Genomic DNA, 21,116 nt, shown 5'->3' on the forward strand with positions numbered 1-21,116 from the left:
GATTGTCAGATCTTGTATTAATACAGAGAGAAATATTTTCCAAATTGTCAACATTTCTCTCTTTAAAAGTCATTATTTAGGGGGGGAGAGGGGGATGGGCATGGAGAGGGGCACTTGTGGGGATGAGCACTGGGTGTTATATGGAAACCAACTTGACAATAAACTATTTGTAAAATAAATAAATAAATAAATAAATAAAGCTAAAATGACGGCTGAAGGGAAAAAAATAAAAATAAAATAACTTGTCCTATAAAAAAATAAAGTTTTCTGAAATCAGAAAAAAAGTCATTATTTAAATATGAAACTTATTTGTCTTTATTTAGTTGAACTAATAAATGATCCTATATGACTTCACCTTTGTTATTTATAATACTTTGATGTTAGTATGAGTCCAGGCATATTTGATTTTTGTCTTCTGCTTAAATAAGAATTACTTATTCAAAAATAAGAAATATTTTTATTACTTTTATTATATTTATTTATAAATATCTGAGATAATTTTGATAGTGTACCCAAATAACGAGTATGTAGCTGAAAGAATGCCTATAGCTAAACAAACAAACAAAAAATCTCTTAAAATTCATTTGTACTTTCACTCGAGTCTTTCCAAAGGATTCATTTATTTAACCAGTGTGCATATGTGAATCTGTGTATTTGTGTCTGTGTGCATGTGCACATGTATGTGGACAGATGGATAGATAAAAAGTCCTGTACTGGGAAAAAAGGAAATTAACCACATGAATCCATCAACCTTCCTTCTCTAAAGGTGCTTACAACAATGTGTGAATTCAAGGATTACCCATGTAAAATAGAGAACAAATATATGATATAACGGAAAGCTAAATTTACTGCAACCAGTAAGTATGAAAGTAGTCAAAGAGCAGAGACCAATGTTAGCTAGAGTTATTGGAGAAGATTCATGAAAGAAGTGGTCCTTGGTTTTCATCCTCCTTGGAAGTTACCTGTTATATTTACTTGTTAGTCACAATAATTGCTGCTATTTCTTTAGTCTCTATTATACATTATACATTTTTTGTTTATAATAACCTAGGTCATGACCCAAGTATGACTCATGATCTCACAACTCACGAGTTTTAGCCCTATGTCAAGCCCTACAATGACAGCATGGAGCCTACTGGGGATTCTCTCTCTCCTCTCTCTGTCCCTCCCTCTTCCCTGCTCCCATGTGCACATGCTTTCTCTCTCTCTCTCTCTCTCTCTCTCTCTCTCTTTCTCTCTCTCTCTCTCAAAAATAAACATTTAAAAAGCATATATACCTTAACCAGAGTAAGTGGCTAGAAAAGTTCTAATATTATTAATATTCCACATCTCCTGACTTCCAGAGAAATAAAATAGAGGGACAATTTGCTCAATTAATATAATTAAAGACATAAATCTAATTGTTAATTGGGGATAAAGATGCAGCATTTTAATTATATAGGTAAATCCAGAACATTCATTAAAAATAAATTGGCTAAATCGGAAACATTCATTTAAAAAACAAACATAGGAAATAAAAAAGTTCTCTGATTCTATGAAAAAAAAATCAGTAATTAGTTGATTAATTTGAAAAAGTTAAAATGGAAATAGTAAAAAAGATATACACATAAGCATATCATTTTATTTTAAAACATAGAGATATTTTCTCCCTTTCATTTTTCTTTAAAAAAAAAAAAGCGGGGCCGAGTTCTTTTGCAGCCAAGGGTTAGAGTTCTATCATGTTTCTTGTGTAAACCTATACATAAAACACTGCCTACAACTTCTGGTTTTGTTTTTTAAGGCAGGGCAATATCTTCAAGAAACATACCAAGCAATTTTCTGGATTTCGTATGGTTGTCTTTTGTGATTTCATTTGTTTAACCTACATCTGATTTGACACAATGACTTCTTTATTCAGGAACTCCTCTTTATTATATCTTTTGAAAACATTCAACTTATTTTTCACAGAATCAGCCCCCTTTCCTTTCACATTGATATAGCTCTTCAATTTGTATGATTTTAATTTACATTTATAACCAACATGAATGGGGTGAGGAACATACCACTGACTGAATAAACATGCAGTTCAGTGCTGGAGTAGGCAGTCCATAGACACGCAGGGTACTCTACTCATTCCAAAGATTCAACACTCCTTGTCCTCCCTTTGAATGTCTCACATAGGAAATGGAGAGAAGAAATCAGTCCTGTGAGTCTGTTAGATGCAACCAACTTTTTAAGGTGTCTAAGGTCCTTCTTTACCAAAGAAAAGTCTTAATACAAAATGTATTTACAAAGTGTTATTACTCGTTTACAAAAATGTTACTAATTTACCAAAATACAATTGTTTAGGAGATTGGGAATTTACTTTGTTTTAGTATTAACATATAAACAGCTTGTGTTACAAAAAGTAGAGGATAAAAGGCTATATGTTATCTCACCATGCTACATCCCCTACTAAGAACCAACATGGAAATCGAATACAGACTAAATTCTTTTAAATTCCAATTCTAGATAAGAAGCTCATTTTCCCCGAAGTAGTCATGGTAGTTCTGAGGTGATCTTATCAAAATGAGACATTTTGTTAAATAAAATTATTCCAAATATATGGGAATCATCATCTCAAAACCTACTGGTTTGACTACATCATTAGAGCAATCCTTAGCCATGTTATTAATTTAAATTTGCGTTATTAGTGGAAGAATAAATATGGAAAGAATAGAGGAAGGGATAGAAATTCAAATAAAGGAAAGAAATTATACAGAGATTCTTCAGATATAGGCAAGTAATTAAAAGGAAAGAAGACTTGGTTTCTCCCAGATAGAATTCCTTCTGTGGAATTCAAACACTATTAGAAACTGCAGAGAATAAGAAAGGAGACATTGGGACATTAAGCATTAAAAAAAAAAGTTCTGGTTGCTGTGTTTACAGATGACCTTAAGAGTCACTGAATTGAAGTTGAATGGTACAGAGTATTGTTTATTCACGGCCACCATTTGAGGTCAGCTTTCAGCAACAACAAAAAGTTAATTTTGGTTTAGTTTCAATAGTTCTGCGATATATGTGAGTTTGTCTATGTGCATCTTTCCAAATGATACTCTTTTTCTTCCTAAAACTTTATCCTTTATTTAATATGCTGTATTCTTATAATAAGAATCCATGTTAAGGTGCCTGATACTGTTTTGATTTTATTTATGAATCTATGTTATTCCTTCCAGCTTGTCAATCCCCCTTGAAACTAATTCTTACAGCAGAATAATCTTAGAAGGTACTCACAAGATATACACATAAACATTCTGGCATCATACTAGGTCTAAAATGTCTTTTGTAATCCTGTAAAATCCCAGAGCACAAGTGTCTTTTAAGTTTTAGCTTTCTACAGTGTTTTCCACCTCTACAGTGAAGCTTATATGATATTTTAATGAAGATTACAATGAAGTTCTGTAACAGTTAATGTGATTCTACTCAGTTGTATATATTATATGGGTACATTTTTAAATAGACGTTTGTCAAATTCTTCAGAACTATCATAAATTCCTTACATTGATGACCTACTTTTCTGCTTCTTGTGGTTTTTGTGTATTTTCTTTTGGTTTGATTGAGGTACAAAAGAATCAGTAGTTGTTGAGGGAACTAGGTATCTCAGGGGATTAGTAATCAGATACAGAGCCTTTAACCTCTTGGTCACTAGTTCAAATCTGCCTTAGGTCAAGAGTGACAGAAAGTCATTACCATCTGATGGCAGTTCAATAGACTATGTGAAATGAATTTTGATTTCAGTACCTAATGGAGACATTCATGCCATAATCCCACCACAGAGTAAGTACAAAATGGTAGTTATGATTTTAGTTGGAAGAGAAAGGAGGAGTCTGATCATTGCTACGTATTCCATTTCTTTCTTTGAGCTAAGACTTCTTTTGGTGGATTTGTTGATGGAATGGCACAGGGAAAACTAGACTTGCCCTTGTGTTGGTTTGTGATTTGAGTCCATGAGATGCACATCCATTGGTATCCCTATCTGTCATTGTTGCTAATGAGGTACAATTTAGCATTACTAAATTGACTTTTAAAAAGTGATTTCAGTCCCAGATGGTGATTAATTCAAGATTGAAAGTTACATCATTCATATCTCCTGTTTCTTCAATGCCCCTCTGCCTATATTTTTTTAAATGTTTCATTTTCCCTTTTAATCATATTATTAATTTTATCTACCTTTGGACATATGACTGAACATTTAGAGAGGCCTATTCATTCTTGTCAATCTTTCACATGAAAAATACTGAGTTAACAAACAAGAATAGAAAATTGTAAGGACACTTTGAAGATGGGGAATTAAAAATTGAGCACAGCACGAATGGATCATTGCTATAAAGCTAATTGAATTATGTGTATTCATATCAATAAATGAAATCTTTCACCTTCTGCCACTTTTAGGGTTGCAGACTATGTGAGGGATTTTTGTCTTTCTAATATCTTCAGTGAGCAGTGAGGTTATTAAAACTTTTTGATTTGGGGATCTCTTTTAAAGGAATTAACTTTCTAAAGAGGACAAAGGCATATGTTTATATGTGAAAAATTTATAAGATCACAGCATCTTATTCATAATGGAATATTTACATTTTTATTTTAAATCGGGCTCACTGACTTTCAAAAAGAACCTGCACTATTGGATTGTAAGGATTTTAAAGCCATCTTTGATAATTTTTATAATGTGAAAATAAAATCTAAAGAATGATAGCTACTGCGCCTTATAGTAAAGATTACTGTTCTGTACAAAGGTGAACAGTTGCTAAAAATATGATAGTCTGGGATTTTAGAAAACAAACTTAGAATAACTTTTCTATGCCCAAGTCTCTGTTGCTTAGAAGAACCTCAGTGCCAACTTTGAAGACACTTGTTATCATTATCATTGCTTAAAATATCATTTTAATTTCACATCTTCAAAGGCATTCTTTTGCCCTGAAATATACCAGTGGTTTCTACAATATCTGAAGAACTATGATTTCAGAATTAGAAATTTAAATTGCACAGGCTTAATATTAGAGTATTTCCGTTACCCTTTGCAGGTTTTGAGGCAGCTTATTCGACCTTACAGTCTCACCAGGAAGCTAATGGGAAAGCCTTGCAGCAATCTTCACAGGAAAGTTTCCAAATGTCAAGTGTCATCTTTCCAGCTGTTAGATGAATGGGTAGCCAAGAGGCATTTATTTGGGTGTGCAGCCCCTGTGAAATCTGGGTGAGGCAAGAGAAAAGGCTATAATTTGGTGGTTAGTTTACCAGTATTGGTATAGTTGCAGATCTTCTTGCCAGGCAAAGGACTTCATTTTGTGGTTTAATGATTGACAGCCAACTGCAGTGTTACTGCACTTAGAGAATAAAAAATGCCTTACAAAAAAAAGAGGCATCATCAATATGTCATACTAATTTTTGAATCCTTCACTGCTTCAGATAAAAACAATCTTATCGACGGAGCTGGCTTCTTCTCTAAACCCCTCTCCAACTGAGAGGATGTAAGGCTTTTCAAATGACAACTGTATTAAAATCTTGAGACCTATTGAAAAAATGTCCTTCAGTTTAAGATATATTGCAAACTCTTTAATTCCTATGTTAAAAGAAGATTGATATGAATCATTGGTCACTGTCAGGTTGAAAAACAATGAATATCAATAAAAAGACAGTTTTAAATCATAATGAATTCAATTTGAGAGAGTGATAGACTCCAAAAATAATATTGAAATATGTCATGGCTAAATGCTGTTTCCATGCTAAGTTTTTCCACTTGGTCAGGATCACTGTATTGAAATAATTTCAGCACAATTTCTCACTGAGAAACTAGGCCTTTAGACCAAACGAGACTGAAAAGTGCATATGTTCTCATTTTTATCCCTTCCAGTGAGAAATAGTAAAGTTAAATTTGCTTATAGTCATAGAAAAATGAAGGTATTTTGTTTATAAGTAAGCATACAATACTCTGTAAATGATCTATAGAATTTACCTTTTTGATGGTCGAGTCATGTTAATTTTTGATATATTCCCTAGCTAATATTTGAAAATAATTATTAAGAATCAGAAGCTTGACGCTTATTTCTAAGTCTTATGTCTAACATTCTATTTGTAATAATACGTAGCTTTTTGTGTATGAAGGGGGATTTGCTTTTTATAACATCTATATTTTGTAAAAGTAAATCAAGGGAAAAAATGAGGAATGAGCCTATATCTAATGGAGCTATGAAAACAAAACTATCCAGTTAGCGATAGAGAAAGAAAATACCATGACTAATAAGTAATTTTAATGCCTTTTATTGACTTTATATAGGGTTCCAAACCTTTATTAAATGGCAGCGTTTGACCTGAAAAGTAATTTAAAATGAAATTGTCTCCATAAAGGCAGAATATATCCTTACCAATGCAGCAGTAGATTGCTAGCTCAGGCAGATAACTCAAGATCAGAATGGTTAGAAAAAATAACTGAAAAATCTGATCTATGCCATACAGAACCTGACTTCAGTATGTGCTGATGGAGTATGAAAGAAATTAGCCACTTCAAGTTCACTTGGTCCAAATGGGCTATAGGTGTTAAGAATTCCATGCCAAATCTCCCAACACCTTTTTGCCTGCAGCTGGGTGGAGCTCAGGAAAATCACAATAGAACAGAGTACTGAAAATCTTTATCTTGCTGAGGAAGATTCAAATGCAAAAATTTTAATCAGAACTGTGTTCCTCCATGTTAGTAATTTAGCAGAGAACTGTACAAGTTGTAAAGGATCAGATTGGAAAATATCTAAATACAAGTAGTATAATAAAAGCCTAAAAGTCAAGAGAGCCCGGGTTCAAATCCTAACTTAATTGCCCATTAATTCTGCCTTTGGATCTTTGGGAAGGTTACATTGCCTTTTGTATATCTCACTTATGGTTCTGAGCACAAAGGTGGAATTCTCAGCTCTAGGACTTAAAGCTTTAAATTTTTTAAATATTCATTTATTTTTGAGAGAGAGAGACAGAGCATGAGCTAGGAAAGGGTACAGAATGAGGCAGAGCTAGAAGGAAACATAAAATCCAAAATAGGATCCAGGCCCAGAGCCTGCTGCCAGGCTCTAACTTGGGAATGGTTAGATCATGACCTAAGCTGAAGTCTGAAGCTTAACTGATTGAGCCACCCAGATGCCCCAAAACCATAAAGCTTTTAAAATCTCAAATGCATTATCTTGAGCTTCACTATCTTTATCCATAAAAAAAGACAAAATTATAGTTTTTATGGTTCTGAAACCTAAGTTATATATGTTAAAAATCTAATTTATGGAATACCCATTATATCCTGATTATTTTTTAGAGGCTTAATATTCTCATTATACTCAAAATTACACCTGCCAGACTAACTACTCTCCTCCCCCCCCCCATTTTTACAAATTAGAAAACATATGATGAATTTTGTTGAGATGGATATGGCCCTGGAAATATTTGATTCAGCAACTTAATATATAGGTCAGAAAACTGAGGAACAGATTTTACAAGAGTCAACTCAAGTCATAGGAAAATTCACTCAGGAGAAAAGAACAAGAATAGAACTATCTGAAAGGGATTTAAAATAAATATGATAAAGATCCCCAAAGAGATAAAGACAGCAAAAACATCTATAGAAAATAACAGGAGAAATGTAATGCCCTTTATAAAGTGTTGATGGTAATGGCATTCAGGGGCTAGAGACCAAGTTTCTCCATTCTCAGCCCTACTGTTCTTTTCAGTACCCATCCTGCCCCATCCTCATGATGTCCTTTGGTTGAGCTTCAGGTGAGAATATGGAAGGCAGAACACATAAATAACTCCCTGCCAATCATCAGAGAATTCTGTGCCAGAGTAGGGATGAGAAAAATGGCACTGAACTTTTATAATCCACACAGCTAATCCTCAGAATGATCTTATTTCATTTTTGGATCACTTCTCTTGTATTGCATAGTCACCATATGCCAGACAACATGGGAACATAGCCTTCAAAGTGAGTTTCTGTCAGTTTTGTTCTCTGTGGTATCCTTAGTGCCTAGAACAATGCCTACCGCATAGTAGATGGTTGGCCAATAAAATGCCTACCATATGGAAGGCACTTGATAACTACGATTGGAAAATTGAACATGCTAAGGAAATGCTTTAGAATATGGGGCACGTGAGGTTTAGGAAGCACATTTCACAAATTCATGTGGCTCATTGATGATAAATAACTACTTAGACTGATAAACCAGGTGGTGGGGTACAGTGATCATGGAAACAGAAGGATGAAAATGAGCATACCAGTGCATTATAATTTTTCTCATGTGATCCTCACAGCCATCCTTTATAATAGGTGTTTTAAAGAGGAGACAAATGAGTTTTAAAGTGACATTATTCCTCTGATTGGGGTCCAGAAGTAATCCTAGAATGACTGTACTAGTTTTTCCCTGCATCCTCTCCCCACCTTAGCCTGTTTCAGAGACTTCTCCCAGAAATACAGGGGTTAATAGGTTAACACAAAAGCAGGTATTTCATGGTAGGTTGTTGACTTACAATTTTGAGCTTTTTATTCCAAGTCTTAATATTTAACATTGCTACTGTCACCTTTCTTAAATGTCAGCTTCTTTTATTTACCTTCATCACTCTCACCTTGATCATGCTGACTTCTTTGTGCTACATGGATTTGCTGTCAGGCACCACCCTGTGCTGGTCACAGGGCTTTTCCGACACTAGTCATTGACATCTTGTCAGCAGTGCCACCGCCTTTGCCCCTGGACCTGTGAATATGGCAACTGTTACCTTACTGATTGACACTTTTGAAAATTTGTCAACATGTTATTTATTATTTGGGGGGGACCTTTGGCTAACTTACAAACCACTTCTTAAAGTTAATTCACTAGTTTATCTTTTTAACAAACCCTTTGGGTTGTATGACATAAAGCCTCTGTGTAATAGTCTGTGTGCTATTTTCTTAATGAATGATATTATAATTAGTAGAAGGTAAAAGAAACCAATGTTATTACAGTAGCTCAATTGATAAATTGAAGCATTCATTTCAAAGTGAGAGAGTGTACCAAAACTGTTGGTACACGCATGACTCTGCTCACCTCCTTCTTGTATTGTTCGGATATTATTTATTCAAGAAGCCCCTATGGGCACCAAATGGAAACCTTCCCTTCCCTTGCCCCTAGGCACACTACTCCCTAACCCACACATACTCTGCATTCTGTTTCTGAGGAGAAGCCACTTGAAAACACACTATTTTGGGTTCCTGAACCCAATTGCAATGTTTGTGTATGAGGGGATAGGAGTTCCCTATTCCACAAAGCAGTGCTTGGACACTGGTTGGTTATTCTGCAGTTTAACTCCATTCCATCACTGTCTACCCTGAGATAGCATCAGATCCCACTAGTAAGCACAGTTCTATAAAACTATCCCACCTTCTGCCCTCCTCTGCCACTTCAGACCTCATTTGCAACCCCAGGTTACCACTTGTGTTTTTCACCAACCAGCTATGGATAGAGGGTTCTGTGTTCCCTTCCAACTCAGGATGCCAATCGTAAGTCCAGGTTACTACTACTACTTCTGACCAGCTGGCTATAGGTCAGAGGTTCCTATGACCACCTCTTTGGGTTCAATTAATTTATAAGATTGGCTCATAGAACCCAGAGAAACATTTTACTTACTAGATAATTGGTTTCTCATAAAAGGATGTAACTCAGGAGCAGCCAGTGGAAGAGATGCCACAAAGCAAGGTATGGGGAAAGGGTGCAGAACTTCCAATTCCCCAAATCTCCACTTCTTATGTCAACCTAGAACCTCTCTGAACCCTGTCCTGTTTGGGTTTTTTTTATGGAAGCTTTACTACATACTCAGAATTGATTAAATCTTGATTCAACCTCCAGCCCCTCTCACCTCCCTGCAGGTCAGGGTGTCAAAGGGGTGGAACAGAAAGTTCCAACCCTCTAACCACGTGGTTGATTCTCCTGGCAACCAACTCCCATCCTTAAGTGCTTTCATCCAATGGTTTTAGGAGCCAGAGGCAGGATGAATATCAAATATAAATTTCTTCAGAGAGAGAGAGAGAGAGAGAGAGAGAGAATCCCAAGCAAGTTCCCTGTTGTCAGCCCAGAGCTCAACGTGAGGCTCAATCTCATGAACTGTGAGATCATGACCTGAGCTGAAATCAAGAGTCAGACACTTAACTGATTAGCCATCCAGGTGTCCCCCACATATGTATTTCTTATTATAAATCACAACATTACATATGCACACAGGCACACACACACACTCTCTTATCTATGTTTTTGATCCTTTCTTCCTCCGTCACTCTGTAATGTGAAATCCATGAGACCAGAAAAATGTTCTTTTTTAGTCCTGTGTTTTAGCGCCTGGTCACGATGCCTACCATATAGTAAGCACTTCATAAATGTTATTTAAAGATTAAAAATGGCTAGGAAATTTTAGATCATGGGACACATGAGATTTAGGAAGCACATTTTACAAGTTCTCTTGGCTCATTGGTGATTCTATTTTAGTTTGCTTTATTATTCATCTTGAGCTGCCATAACAAAACACCATAAACTAGGTGGTTTAAGCACTAGAAATTTATTTTCTTTTAGTTTCAAAGGCTGAAAGTCTGAGATCAGTGTGCCAACATGGTGGGGTTCTCGTGAGTGTTCTCTTCCTAACTATGGGTGGTTGCCTTCTCACTGTGTCTTCACATATGTCTCTTCTAATAAAGGTATTAATCTCATCATGAGGACCTCACCTCCAGGACCTCATCTAAACCTAAGTTGCTCCCCAACTCCAACCTCAAAATAATATCATTTTGGGGTTACAGTTTCAATATATGAATTCTGAGGGAATACAAATCAGTCCATAGCAGTTGCTGAAAGAGCTTGTACCTGACAATAGGAATAAAGTTTAAATGGAAATGGAAGAAGAAAAAAGAGCATGCCAGGAAGAGAGGAAAGCAATTGCAGGCACCCAGGAAAAGATAGAGTTTAGTGGAAGTCCTATGTGAGTGACAGGTGTATTAACATAGAGGATGGCATAATGTAAGTTTGGATAGGGAAACAGGACCATCTCATGAATGATATTGTAAGGTATAATAGTCTGAATATTAATGAAATGCAGTGAGGAATGAATGAGAAGTTTAAATAATCAAATTTGTGTTTTTAAATGGCTCCGGTAAAAGTAAAGAGTGGATTCTAGTAGGAGGCAAGCAAAATGGAAAAAGCAGTAAGAAATAGTCCTAGTAAGAGATAATGATGGCAGTGACTACAGATAGAAGTACATGGATTCATATATTTTGAAGACAGGGTCATTAGGTTTGCTGGTAGAAGACAAATGAGGAATGAAGGAGAAGTATCAAGAATGGTATACAGATTTTGGGCTTAAGCTGAATGAATGGTCATGTCATAAAGTAAATGGGGAAAACTGGGAATAATTTTTTTGTTGAAGAGGAAGGAATTTTTGCATGATGCTACCTTAAGTTGCTTAAGAGCTGGTAGTTGGGGGTGGAAGTAACATTTAGATGAAGAAAAAGATCACATGGATTTGAATTAGTGTTTAATTTTGTAGCCTTTCTCTGAACTCAGGTTACAAATATTTTATTAAGAGCAGTGTGAATATAATCCTTTAAAGAAGTGAATAAAATGGGATGATTATTTTTTAGAAACTTTTCAATAGCCTCATATCTTTTCTAAAATTTTCATTACAAATAGTAATTTCTCAAAATGGAGAAATGAAATCTGATTTTATGTTATAATTGTAGTCACTCTACCTAGGCCTTTCCACCATGGAAGCAGCTAATCCAAATTAATTTCTGCTTTGCAAGTTTTTCCTCTCAATAGATATTTCTTCAAAGGGCAAAGTAACTGACCTGGAGTTAATTAATGCATAAATCCAGCCTATGAATTAATCTAGTCATAAGTAGCTATACAATGTTATTTATTCTTTGCCTTAAAATAATCTCAGAATGGATGCTTCTAGAGCAGCTGTACCCCAAGATAGGGACCATTGTAGTTATATCACAATGAAATATAAATAAAATGAGTAAGTGAAAGCTGTTTGATGATTTTAAATTGGATGGAACATAGTGGTAGTTATTTTCCCTTCTTCAATCAAATATAACACTACCAATAGTCTTTCTTTTAACAGTGCTTTTTTTTTTTTTTTTTAATTTTCATTCTAGTAAAACAAATTAGGGAAAATGCAATTGGGATACATAATTATGATGTGATTTGCTTTTTCTCAACAACATAACCATTATACATGCAAATTTCTCTGTGTATAATTCCATGACCCAGCCAGGTATAGTTGGAAAATACCAGTGATAAAGAGTAATAATGTAATAAGAAAATAATAGGCCATTATAATTTAAGATTGTATTTATTTTTATTTTCATTCTAAAATGAAAGGCATTATAATTGACTATCTTATTAATATATGAATGGAATATACTTTTTATTTTTGATAATAGATTTTCAATGTGTGTGTGTACATGTGTTGTATTTTTATGTTCAATCAAACCATCATGAATAATATTCAGATCAGCTTACAATTTAGAGGACAGTAATACTTTAGAAAAATAATGCTTATATAAACAGGAACAGCTTGGTATAATGTAGGAAGTGTATGCTTCGAATTCAGGTCTTGCTCTATTAGTTACTAACTCCTTATCTTTGGAGACATTGTTGTTTACTTTCGTTGAGCCTCATTTTCCTCATTTTTTATAGAAGAATAATGCCTAATTTGAATGGTCATGATCATAAGGAGAGAATAAGTATAAAACACTTATCACTGGGTCTGGCATAAGTATTATTTGCAAGTAGATATGTATTTTACTGATTCTGAGAATAAGCTAAATGTCCTATTTTTACAGTAGGCCTCAACATTTGGACAATGTAATGATGGTTGTCAGAATTGATACCTTATAAGCAGATAAAGGTCCCCACATGGGCACTTTTTAAAGTATTTGCTCATCTTATAATAATACTTTATTCTCTTGAATAGGCCCCTGGTAGCCATTTATTTTGATAAGGTAGACATGTAACACAATTGTGGCCAAACTTGAATGTCTCATTTGAGAATTACGAATTAGAGGGAGCATTGACATGGCTAAAAAAGTGATTCTCAGCCTTGGATGCATAGTTCAATTCCTTGGAGAGTATTAAAAAACTACTAATGATAGAGTCCTCTCCTGAGCGATTCTGATGTAATTAGTATGGAGTCTACCTGACCAGGACATCAGAATTTTTAAAACACTTCAAATGTTTTTAATACGTAACATTAAAAATTACCAGGCTAGACCTATAGAATAGCAACCATCCTGCATAAAGAGTCAAAGGAAGCCAATTGGCAGAGATGGGAGAGTAAACTAGATGCACATGGAAGAGGAGTGAAGGAAAGATTATATGGCTTTCCGTGAGGAGAGCCTTTCCTAGGGGTTTAGCTGCATTCATGAGTTTCACAAGATGCTTCTGTACCCTCACTCTTTTTTTTTTTAATATTTTTATTTATTTCTAGGGGAGAGAGAGAGAGACAGCATGAGCAGGGGAGGGTCAGAGAGAGAGGGAGATACAGACTCTGAAATAGGCTCCAGGCTCTGAGCTGGCAGTCAGCACACAGCCCGACGCGGGGCTCAAACCCACGAACTGCGAGATCATGACCTAAGCGAAAGTTGGATGCTTAACCAACTAAGCCACCCAGGCGCCCCTGTACCCTCACTCTTATATAACTATCTGAGGCTATCCTCTACTACTTGCCATGAAACAAATCCATTCTAAGGTGGAAGTTAAAAACCATGTAGGGTAGAAAAATGTTTCATTTTAAGTTGGTTCCTAGCAATATTGTGAAGTCAGTGAATGTTTATATCACTTTGTGTGTCTGATATAGAATGCATATATTTACAGAGTAACTTAACTGACCAGAATAATTATTTACCATCGCACTAAATAACTCTATTTACCATTGCACTAAATAACTCTTTCTAGTGCTTTTGCTAACTTCAACAGACTTCCAGTGGTAAAAGTTGAATGTTATTCTAGATTAGAAGCATGGAATAATGGGATATATATCTGGAATGCATTTCATGATTATTTCATCTAAATTGATTATCATTTTACTGGGAACTGATGTAAAAATGAGACTAAGTACTCTAGTACTTAGTGACTAAGGTCACTAGTCTGATGTATTCAACAAATATTTCGGGCATCTTTCTGCCAAGTCTTCTGCTAGGTTCCTAAATTAAATTAGGTTGGAGACATATACACGTAAACAAAAATGCATAGGTACATTAATGATAGTGTTTTGTTTGACAAATTATAAGTTATTTAATAAATGGAATCATAAAATGTTGTGAGGGTATGGTAGTAGATGAGGTTAGAAAGGGTAAAAGAGGAGACTAGACAATATGGGGAGTAGAGAGGAGCCCAGGTCACAATATAAAGCTAAAAAGCTCAGGCTAGATTCTGCAGATAGTGAAGAGCCTTGATAGATTTTGTAGATGGAAGTGAAATGAGAAAATTTAAGTGTAACCCCTATAAACTTGGTACCTCTCATTGTTTATGCATGTAATGGAGATAATTGGTTTTTTTACTTACAATAATTTTAAGTGATTAAAATCTTCACTCAGTATCCCCTAAAAAATTCTGAGGACCAAGAAAACTTTCTACAATGTCATCTTTAGACATCCCTCTCATTTGCAATGTCTCTTAGTGTCTTACAATGGCTTCTATAAAAAATGTCACTTTTTACCTTTACACTCTAAAAGTATGCTGGACATCTCATTTTTTCCTCAATCTCTGTTTTTACCTCCCTCTTCTGCCCTCCTCTCAGCTCTTCACCACTTCAGCCTCTTGATTCTGTAGGGGTCTTTTTTGGTGCTTCCATTAATTTTATTCTGAACTACCAAAGAGATTGTGGTAATATCCATAAGACAATTCTTGTTTTAGAAAGGGAAAGGAAGGAGGAAATCACGTAAATTCAGCTTGTTGTATTTAACCCTTTTAACTACTTTATCACAATTTTCAATTTAAGAACATAAAAGGTAAATGAGATATCCAACAAAGGACAACAGGAATATCAAAAAGCATAAACATAAGTATAAAATCTAAATGCTGGGCACCTGGGTGGCTTAGTCGGTTAAGCATCCCACTTCAGCTCAGGTCATGATCTCATGGTTCATGGGTTCGAGCCCCACATCAGGCTCTGTGCTGACAGCTCAGAGCCTGGAGCCTGCTTTGAATTCTGTCTCCTTCTCTCTCTGCCCCTCCCCCACTTGCACTCTTCCTCTCTCTCTTTCTCTCAAAAATAAATAAACATTAAAATCTAAATGCTTAGCCTGGGGCAAAAGGCAGTTTGGAAAGAATATGATAGTTCTTTAAAACATACTTTAAATAAATACTTGCCATGTGGAAAAGTGATTTTTATTTATCTTTGTCTCTAAGAGGGCAGAGTTGCCTCTAAGAATTAGTATTATACATATATAATACATACATATATATTACATATATTTCTAATTATAGTGAAGATATTAATTTGAATAAGATATGACCTCTGCCCTCAAGGAGCTTATGTTTTCTTTGAAGAGAAAATCAACATGTACAGCACAGTGTGATAACTGCTAAAGTAGAGGCATATTTTAAATTGCAAAATATCAGAGATGACAGATATATGAGACAAGGGTATGGAATGCATTAAGGAAATGCCCCAGGAAGTATATACTTGCATGAATGAATTGAATTTGGAAAGGTGAATAATCATTTGATGGGTGAAGAAAGACTTGGCTTATATTTTAGGCTAGTGGAAATACATGAGAATGCATGGAGACATGTAGCAGTGTGATGAAGTATCTGGGGTTTTAATTTTGTGTGTGGTTTGTTGATTGGTAGGTCTATTTGCATTTTTCTGTTTGTGAACTCCAAGGACCTATCTGTTTTGCTCATTTCTATAACTTCAAGTTCTTAATAAATACCTGCTGAGTAAATACATGAATGAAAATAGTTTTATATGAATGTTAAGAATTGTGTCTAAGTACATGGGCACTACATTATAGAAGCAATAATATATGCTATAAAAAGAAATTTGGTTTCCTGAAGATATGGAAAAGTTTTAGCATATTAGTAATTAAACATATAACCAAATATTTTTAATGTAAGTAATAAGTTGAAAGAATGTTATTTTTATGCCCTCGGAGTAGTCCAGATAAAATTATTTTTCTATAGTGGCCAGGGAGTGCTTCAGATTGGTCAGTTTTATAGTAGGTGGAAAAGAGAGATACTGAATGTGAATGGGTGCTGGTGGGGGTGGCACAGAGTATTCTGGGGAACAATGACTGAAACATTATATTTCTGAGAGATCATTTAGGATAGTGGAAGGAAAACTGACCAACAAAATAGAAAAACGTATATTTTATTCTGGCTTTGCCACTAACTGAATAACTTAGAGGTACTCACTTAATCTCCTTTACCTTGTAGTTTTCTCTTTAGAAAATAAAGCTTTTAAGAACGATAATCTCATTGATTGTCTAGTTCTAAATATTTTTAAGTTTATGTATAATAACAAATATAGCTGAAAGGATTGATTTGGGACAATTTGAGGAGAAAGCTAAGATGTAGTCTATTTACCTTGATCTTCACTTACTGGGTTTTCATTGATTCTTTTAGAAAATTGCTTTAGTATACCTTTAATTCTATTTGTTTCCTATAAATTAATTTATGGTCAGTGTTGAAAGTATAAAAAATGAAAGAAGCAAAAATTTAAAAATTAATGGTCATCTTACTTGCAGTTCAGATAATGCTGGTTAACATAGTGATATTTACTTTTTATGATGGATGCATAAACAGAGAGATGCATAGCAATACATATAATAATATATGATATATAATAATATATATTAAATATTTATTTTTTACTTATTTTTTACTGAAAACTTTTAGATTTAAATATAATGTTANCAGGATAAACATATCAATACAGTTTTTTTGGGTTTTAGTTTCTGTATCAGTCTGATGCCAGAATAATACTCCTTTTCACAGTGGTATTATTGGGGAACTAATTTTCACAGCTCATCATCTAGGTAGTTTTTTTTCTTTCTTTTTTAAGTGAAGTATTTCATTTTATTTTATTAAGTTTTAGTTTTAATTCCAGTATAGTTAACATTATCTAGGTTATTCTTTACATCGGTTATTTACTAACAGTATTGGATGACTGGAAAAGTAGTATTGTCTGAAATTGAAAATCTGGCTCACATATTCTTTAGAAGAGAATATGGGATACACTTTGAAGCAGTTGAGTTTGAATTAACAGTAAAACATCCATGTCCAAAGGTCTTAAAGTCTCTTGGAAGTCTGAGTTTGGAGGTTATGAATGGGATTTGGGAGGAATTAGCCTCATGGTGAGAGCTGAAATTTGAAATGCTTAGGTTGCTTGAGCAAGGGTACAGAGGGGAACAGGCTTTTAAACTTCAGAGAAGGAAGCACACATTGGGCATGAGTGAATTGTGAGCTTAGACAGAATGGGTTGCTGTAGCACCACACTGTGGTAAAAAGTCTCAAAGACAAAACAAAACAAAAGCCCTATATGCTCAGTATGAAAAATAACTGCCTACTAAAGATTTTAGATTCTATCATATATGCATATCATCAGTAGTATTTTTGTCAATAAAAGAAAATGCATATTTTATAAGAAGCTGTAGTTCTCAGTTGGAAGAGTTTTATGTGTATGTTTATATTTTGTTAGTTGTTTGCTTTGGTTTGTTTGTTTTATATTTTTGTTTTGAAGCTTAAGGAAAATCTTGCAAAGCCTTTCTACCTATTCCCTTTTTATATTAAGGCAGCAACCTTCTTAAGAATTTCAGGGCAATGCCTTATTTATTTTAAGCTACATAAATTAAGAAATGCAAGTTGAACTGTACATATATATCTGCCTAGTGTCATATAACTACAATTATTAACAAATTCATCTGCAAGATTAAAGAGATTAGATATTTCAATACCAAACCTTAAAAAAAGAAAAAACTCATAGTGTCATTCACCTCATCTAATAAAGAATAGGGCACCATATGCATTTCTGCTGTTAGCCTCATACACAAATTTGTGTGAAATTTCTGATATTCCTCAAATATGAAAAGCGCTAAATTTTTCCCACTGTTAACCAATCTGTGGTATCAGGAAAGTCTTCCTAAGTCTAGCCTAAATTTGCTTGTTTCAATTTAAACTATGATTTTGCAACTGAGAAAATCACATCAAAGGTTTTATTCCCCTCATATACCCCTGTACAAATTCAGACAGACACACACACACATCAAACCAACATATATTAATTCCCTATATTCTACAGTATACCTTTTGTCTTGCTAATAATCTTTTAAATAGCATTACAGTTCCACATGAGGACAGGAGAAATTATGTTCACAACAGGACTGATCTATATTCAGAAATGTGCCAGAACATTCCTGGCAGAAGATGCCTGCCATACTTGAAGCTTTGATGTGATCAGGCACCTCTCTGTAGATGCATGAGACACATTAGTCTTTCAATTGACAAGTATGATGCCTTTTTACATATTAAGTGAGCTTTTCTTTGCATTATAATGGTGGAGGTCCAGAAACAATTTGTATGCAAGTCATGGTAATTTTTATCTACATAAGACACACTCCTGTAAAATTAAAGTTATGCTCAAACAACTTTTCCTTTGAGTGATGGTTCACAAGAGAAAGGAATTCTTACTTTGGAATTAACTAGCCCTGTCCATTCAGTAACCATTTTGGCTTAGAAAATCCATCCTTTTTATATTTGCCAGTATTATTTGTCTTTCAGAGATAAACAGAGAGAAAGGGAAGAAGGGAGAAATGGAAAGAGACAGCGATAGAGACAGTTCTTAAACCAAAGGCCAGATGAGATATTTAATAACATCCCCAGTCAGGAAGAGACAATTAGCAAGTACCTACCCTCCTTCAATGTGCCATGCATTTTGCATAAGTGTTTTCATACTGCAAGGTAACATTATTACAGTGTTCCTTTAGCCAAGGTAATTTTACAGTGTTGAGAGCCAGTTGAAGGTTTCAATATGAACTGTTAGGTGCCAGTTTGGTTTCAGAAGAAAGAAACTCTCCTCATGCACATAAGTACATTTCCCACTTTCCAAATTAGATGTCTTCCTGTAGCTTATGATCTCCTACATTTTCCAATACCCCTATGAGGTAGGAAATTAGGCAAACAGCATTCCTGCTGCTGTACTGAAAGCGGTAGAGGAGAAAAAGACATGGACATATTAGGTGGCTTTCCTAAAATCTCATAAACAGAAGTGAGAGTACTGGAAATTGAATTTAGGCCCCCTGACTTGCCGTCGCCCATATCTCTGAGCACTAAAGACATTTCCACAAATTAAGACAAAGAGGCTGGTTTATGGGACCAGGGAGATAAATTCTGAAATTATTCCCTTTTGTGTTTGAATCTCCACATGTTTTAAATAGAGTTTTTTTGTTTGTTTATTTAATTGATTTTATTTCCGTTAATGCCCTCTATAATGCCTTTTAAATTAGACAAGGATGATATTAGATGAATTTGGTTCACTGCTAACTGACTTTTTGCCAGTTTTCATCATGATAAACAGACCAGTGTAATCTATATTCATTCAAATGCTGTGTTGCAGTGAGTTTTGTAAAAGATTATATGGAAAAATCAGATATGATATAAGAACAATTACTGACTCTTTGTCTTTTTTGCAGTCACTGTATGGAGCTTCTGTTTCTGCCAAGCCTGAACTGCCCCTCTTTTACACCCCTGTGGATCTGGTGGACATTAGCGTGGAGATGGCTGGACTGAAGTTTATAAATCCTTTTGGTCTTGCTAGTGCAACCCCAGCTACCAGTGCATCAATGATTCGAAGAGCTTTTGAAGCTGGATGGGGCTTTGCCCTGACCAAAACTTTCTCTCTTGATAAGGTAAGAAAATATTTTTGACGTCACGTTTAAATGTCTATCATGTATTTTAATTAGGACATAAATATTACAATAGCCAGATTTGCCTCTCCAAGAAATAATAGTTATTCAGCTACTTGACAAGACCTAGTGTTATGAATTATTTTTTGTTTTCTTCCCAATCTTTTTGTCCCTTGGAAGGGCATCTGTTTCTCATTTGTTTTGTCTAGGAGTCATCAAAAATGTCTATATTATGAAAGTGCCTGTTTCATTTAATAATCACAAACTCTTGAATTCTTATTTGGGCGTTAATAATTATTTCATGATTTCTGAATGTGTGTGAATAAGGACATATGCCTGAACTCAAAGTGAGAGAGACTGGATTTGGGTTGCACATAATCCTGGGATCTAGTTCATGTCAAAAAGAATCACTCAGTGTAGCCCATTTGTGCTGGTAATAAGATTCTTCTTGAATTTTAAATACAGAAACTTTTCAAAGTACATATACCTGAGTTTAATTTGACATTATGACTTTGTACTCACACCATAAGTGGACATACATACTGGAAAATAAAGTGCATATTACAGTTGAGATAAATTCTTTAAAATACACAAAGGATGTAAATACATGTTTTTAAAGTAATATGATTTATACAATAGAAGGCTGTATCCTTATATGGTTTTGAACTTGAAAAGCACAGCAGAATTTAACATTCTTAAATCCTTTATTGATAAAATTTTAAATGCTAAATCTATCAATGTATTTAGTACTAACTGGTAGTTAGTAATAATTAATGTATAAGAATGTGTGAATCTAGTGACCAAGAAAAGTGTATCATTATTTAAATCAGCCTTATCCGTCGGCAAAGAAAATAATAGAAAACAAATATGCCCCATTAAGCACATTCTTTCCTTCTTTCTCTTCTTAGTAGGATCAATAGCTAGCATTAGTATGGCTAAAACATTACAGCTGTCTTACTCTGACAGCTTTACAAGATGCTATGTGTACGTATGGTGAAGAAAATCTAGAGAATCCTCAAAAATTAGAAAACCCAGGGTATAAAAAATATTATAAATGTTTTTATGTTTAAATAACTACAGGGAGATTCTTTTTCCAAATAAATTGGCTGAATATGTAGAAATACTTTGGTTAAACAAAGTGTAAGAATAAACAACTTACTGGATTCAGCTTTAGAATATCATTAATCAATTGTTTACAACTTTGTAG

The 21,116-nt window shown here is 34.5% G+C and overlaps 1 protein-coding gene across 1 annotated transcript in view; it reads left to right on the plus strand.

Annotated features, from left to right (window-relative positions):
* The window catches only part of DPYD (dihydropyrimidine dehydrogenase), an 805,636-nt gene that overhangs the window by 399,811 nt on the left and 384,709 nt on the right, over positions 1–21,116 (plus strand). Inside the window, exon 13 of the mRNA XM_077746119.1 lies at positions 19,697–19,912. Coding sequence (XP_077602245.1) covers positions 19,697–19,912 — 216 coding nt within the window. The remainder of the gene's footprint in view (positions 1–19,696; positions 19,913–21,116) is intronic.

The sequence above is a fragment of the Crocuta crocuta genome, unplaced genomic scaffold (assembly GCF_008692635.1).
Source record: "Crocuta crocuta isolate KB4526 unplaced genomic scaffold, BGI_CrCroc_1.0 scaffold48, whole genome shotgun sequence".
NCBI classification, from domain to species: domain Eukaryota; kingdom Metazoa; phylum Chordata; class Mammalia; order Carnivora; family Hyaenidae; genus Crocuta; species Crocuta crocuta.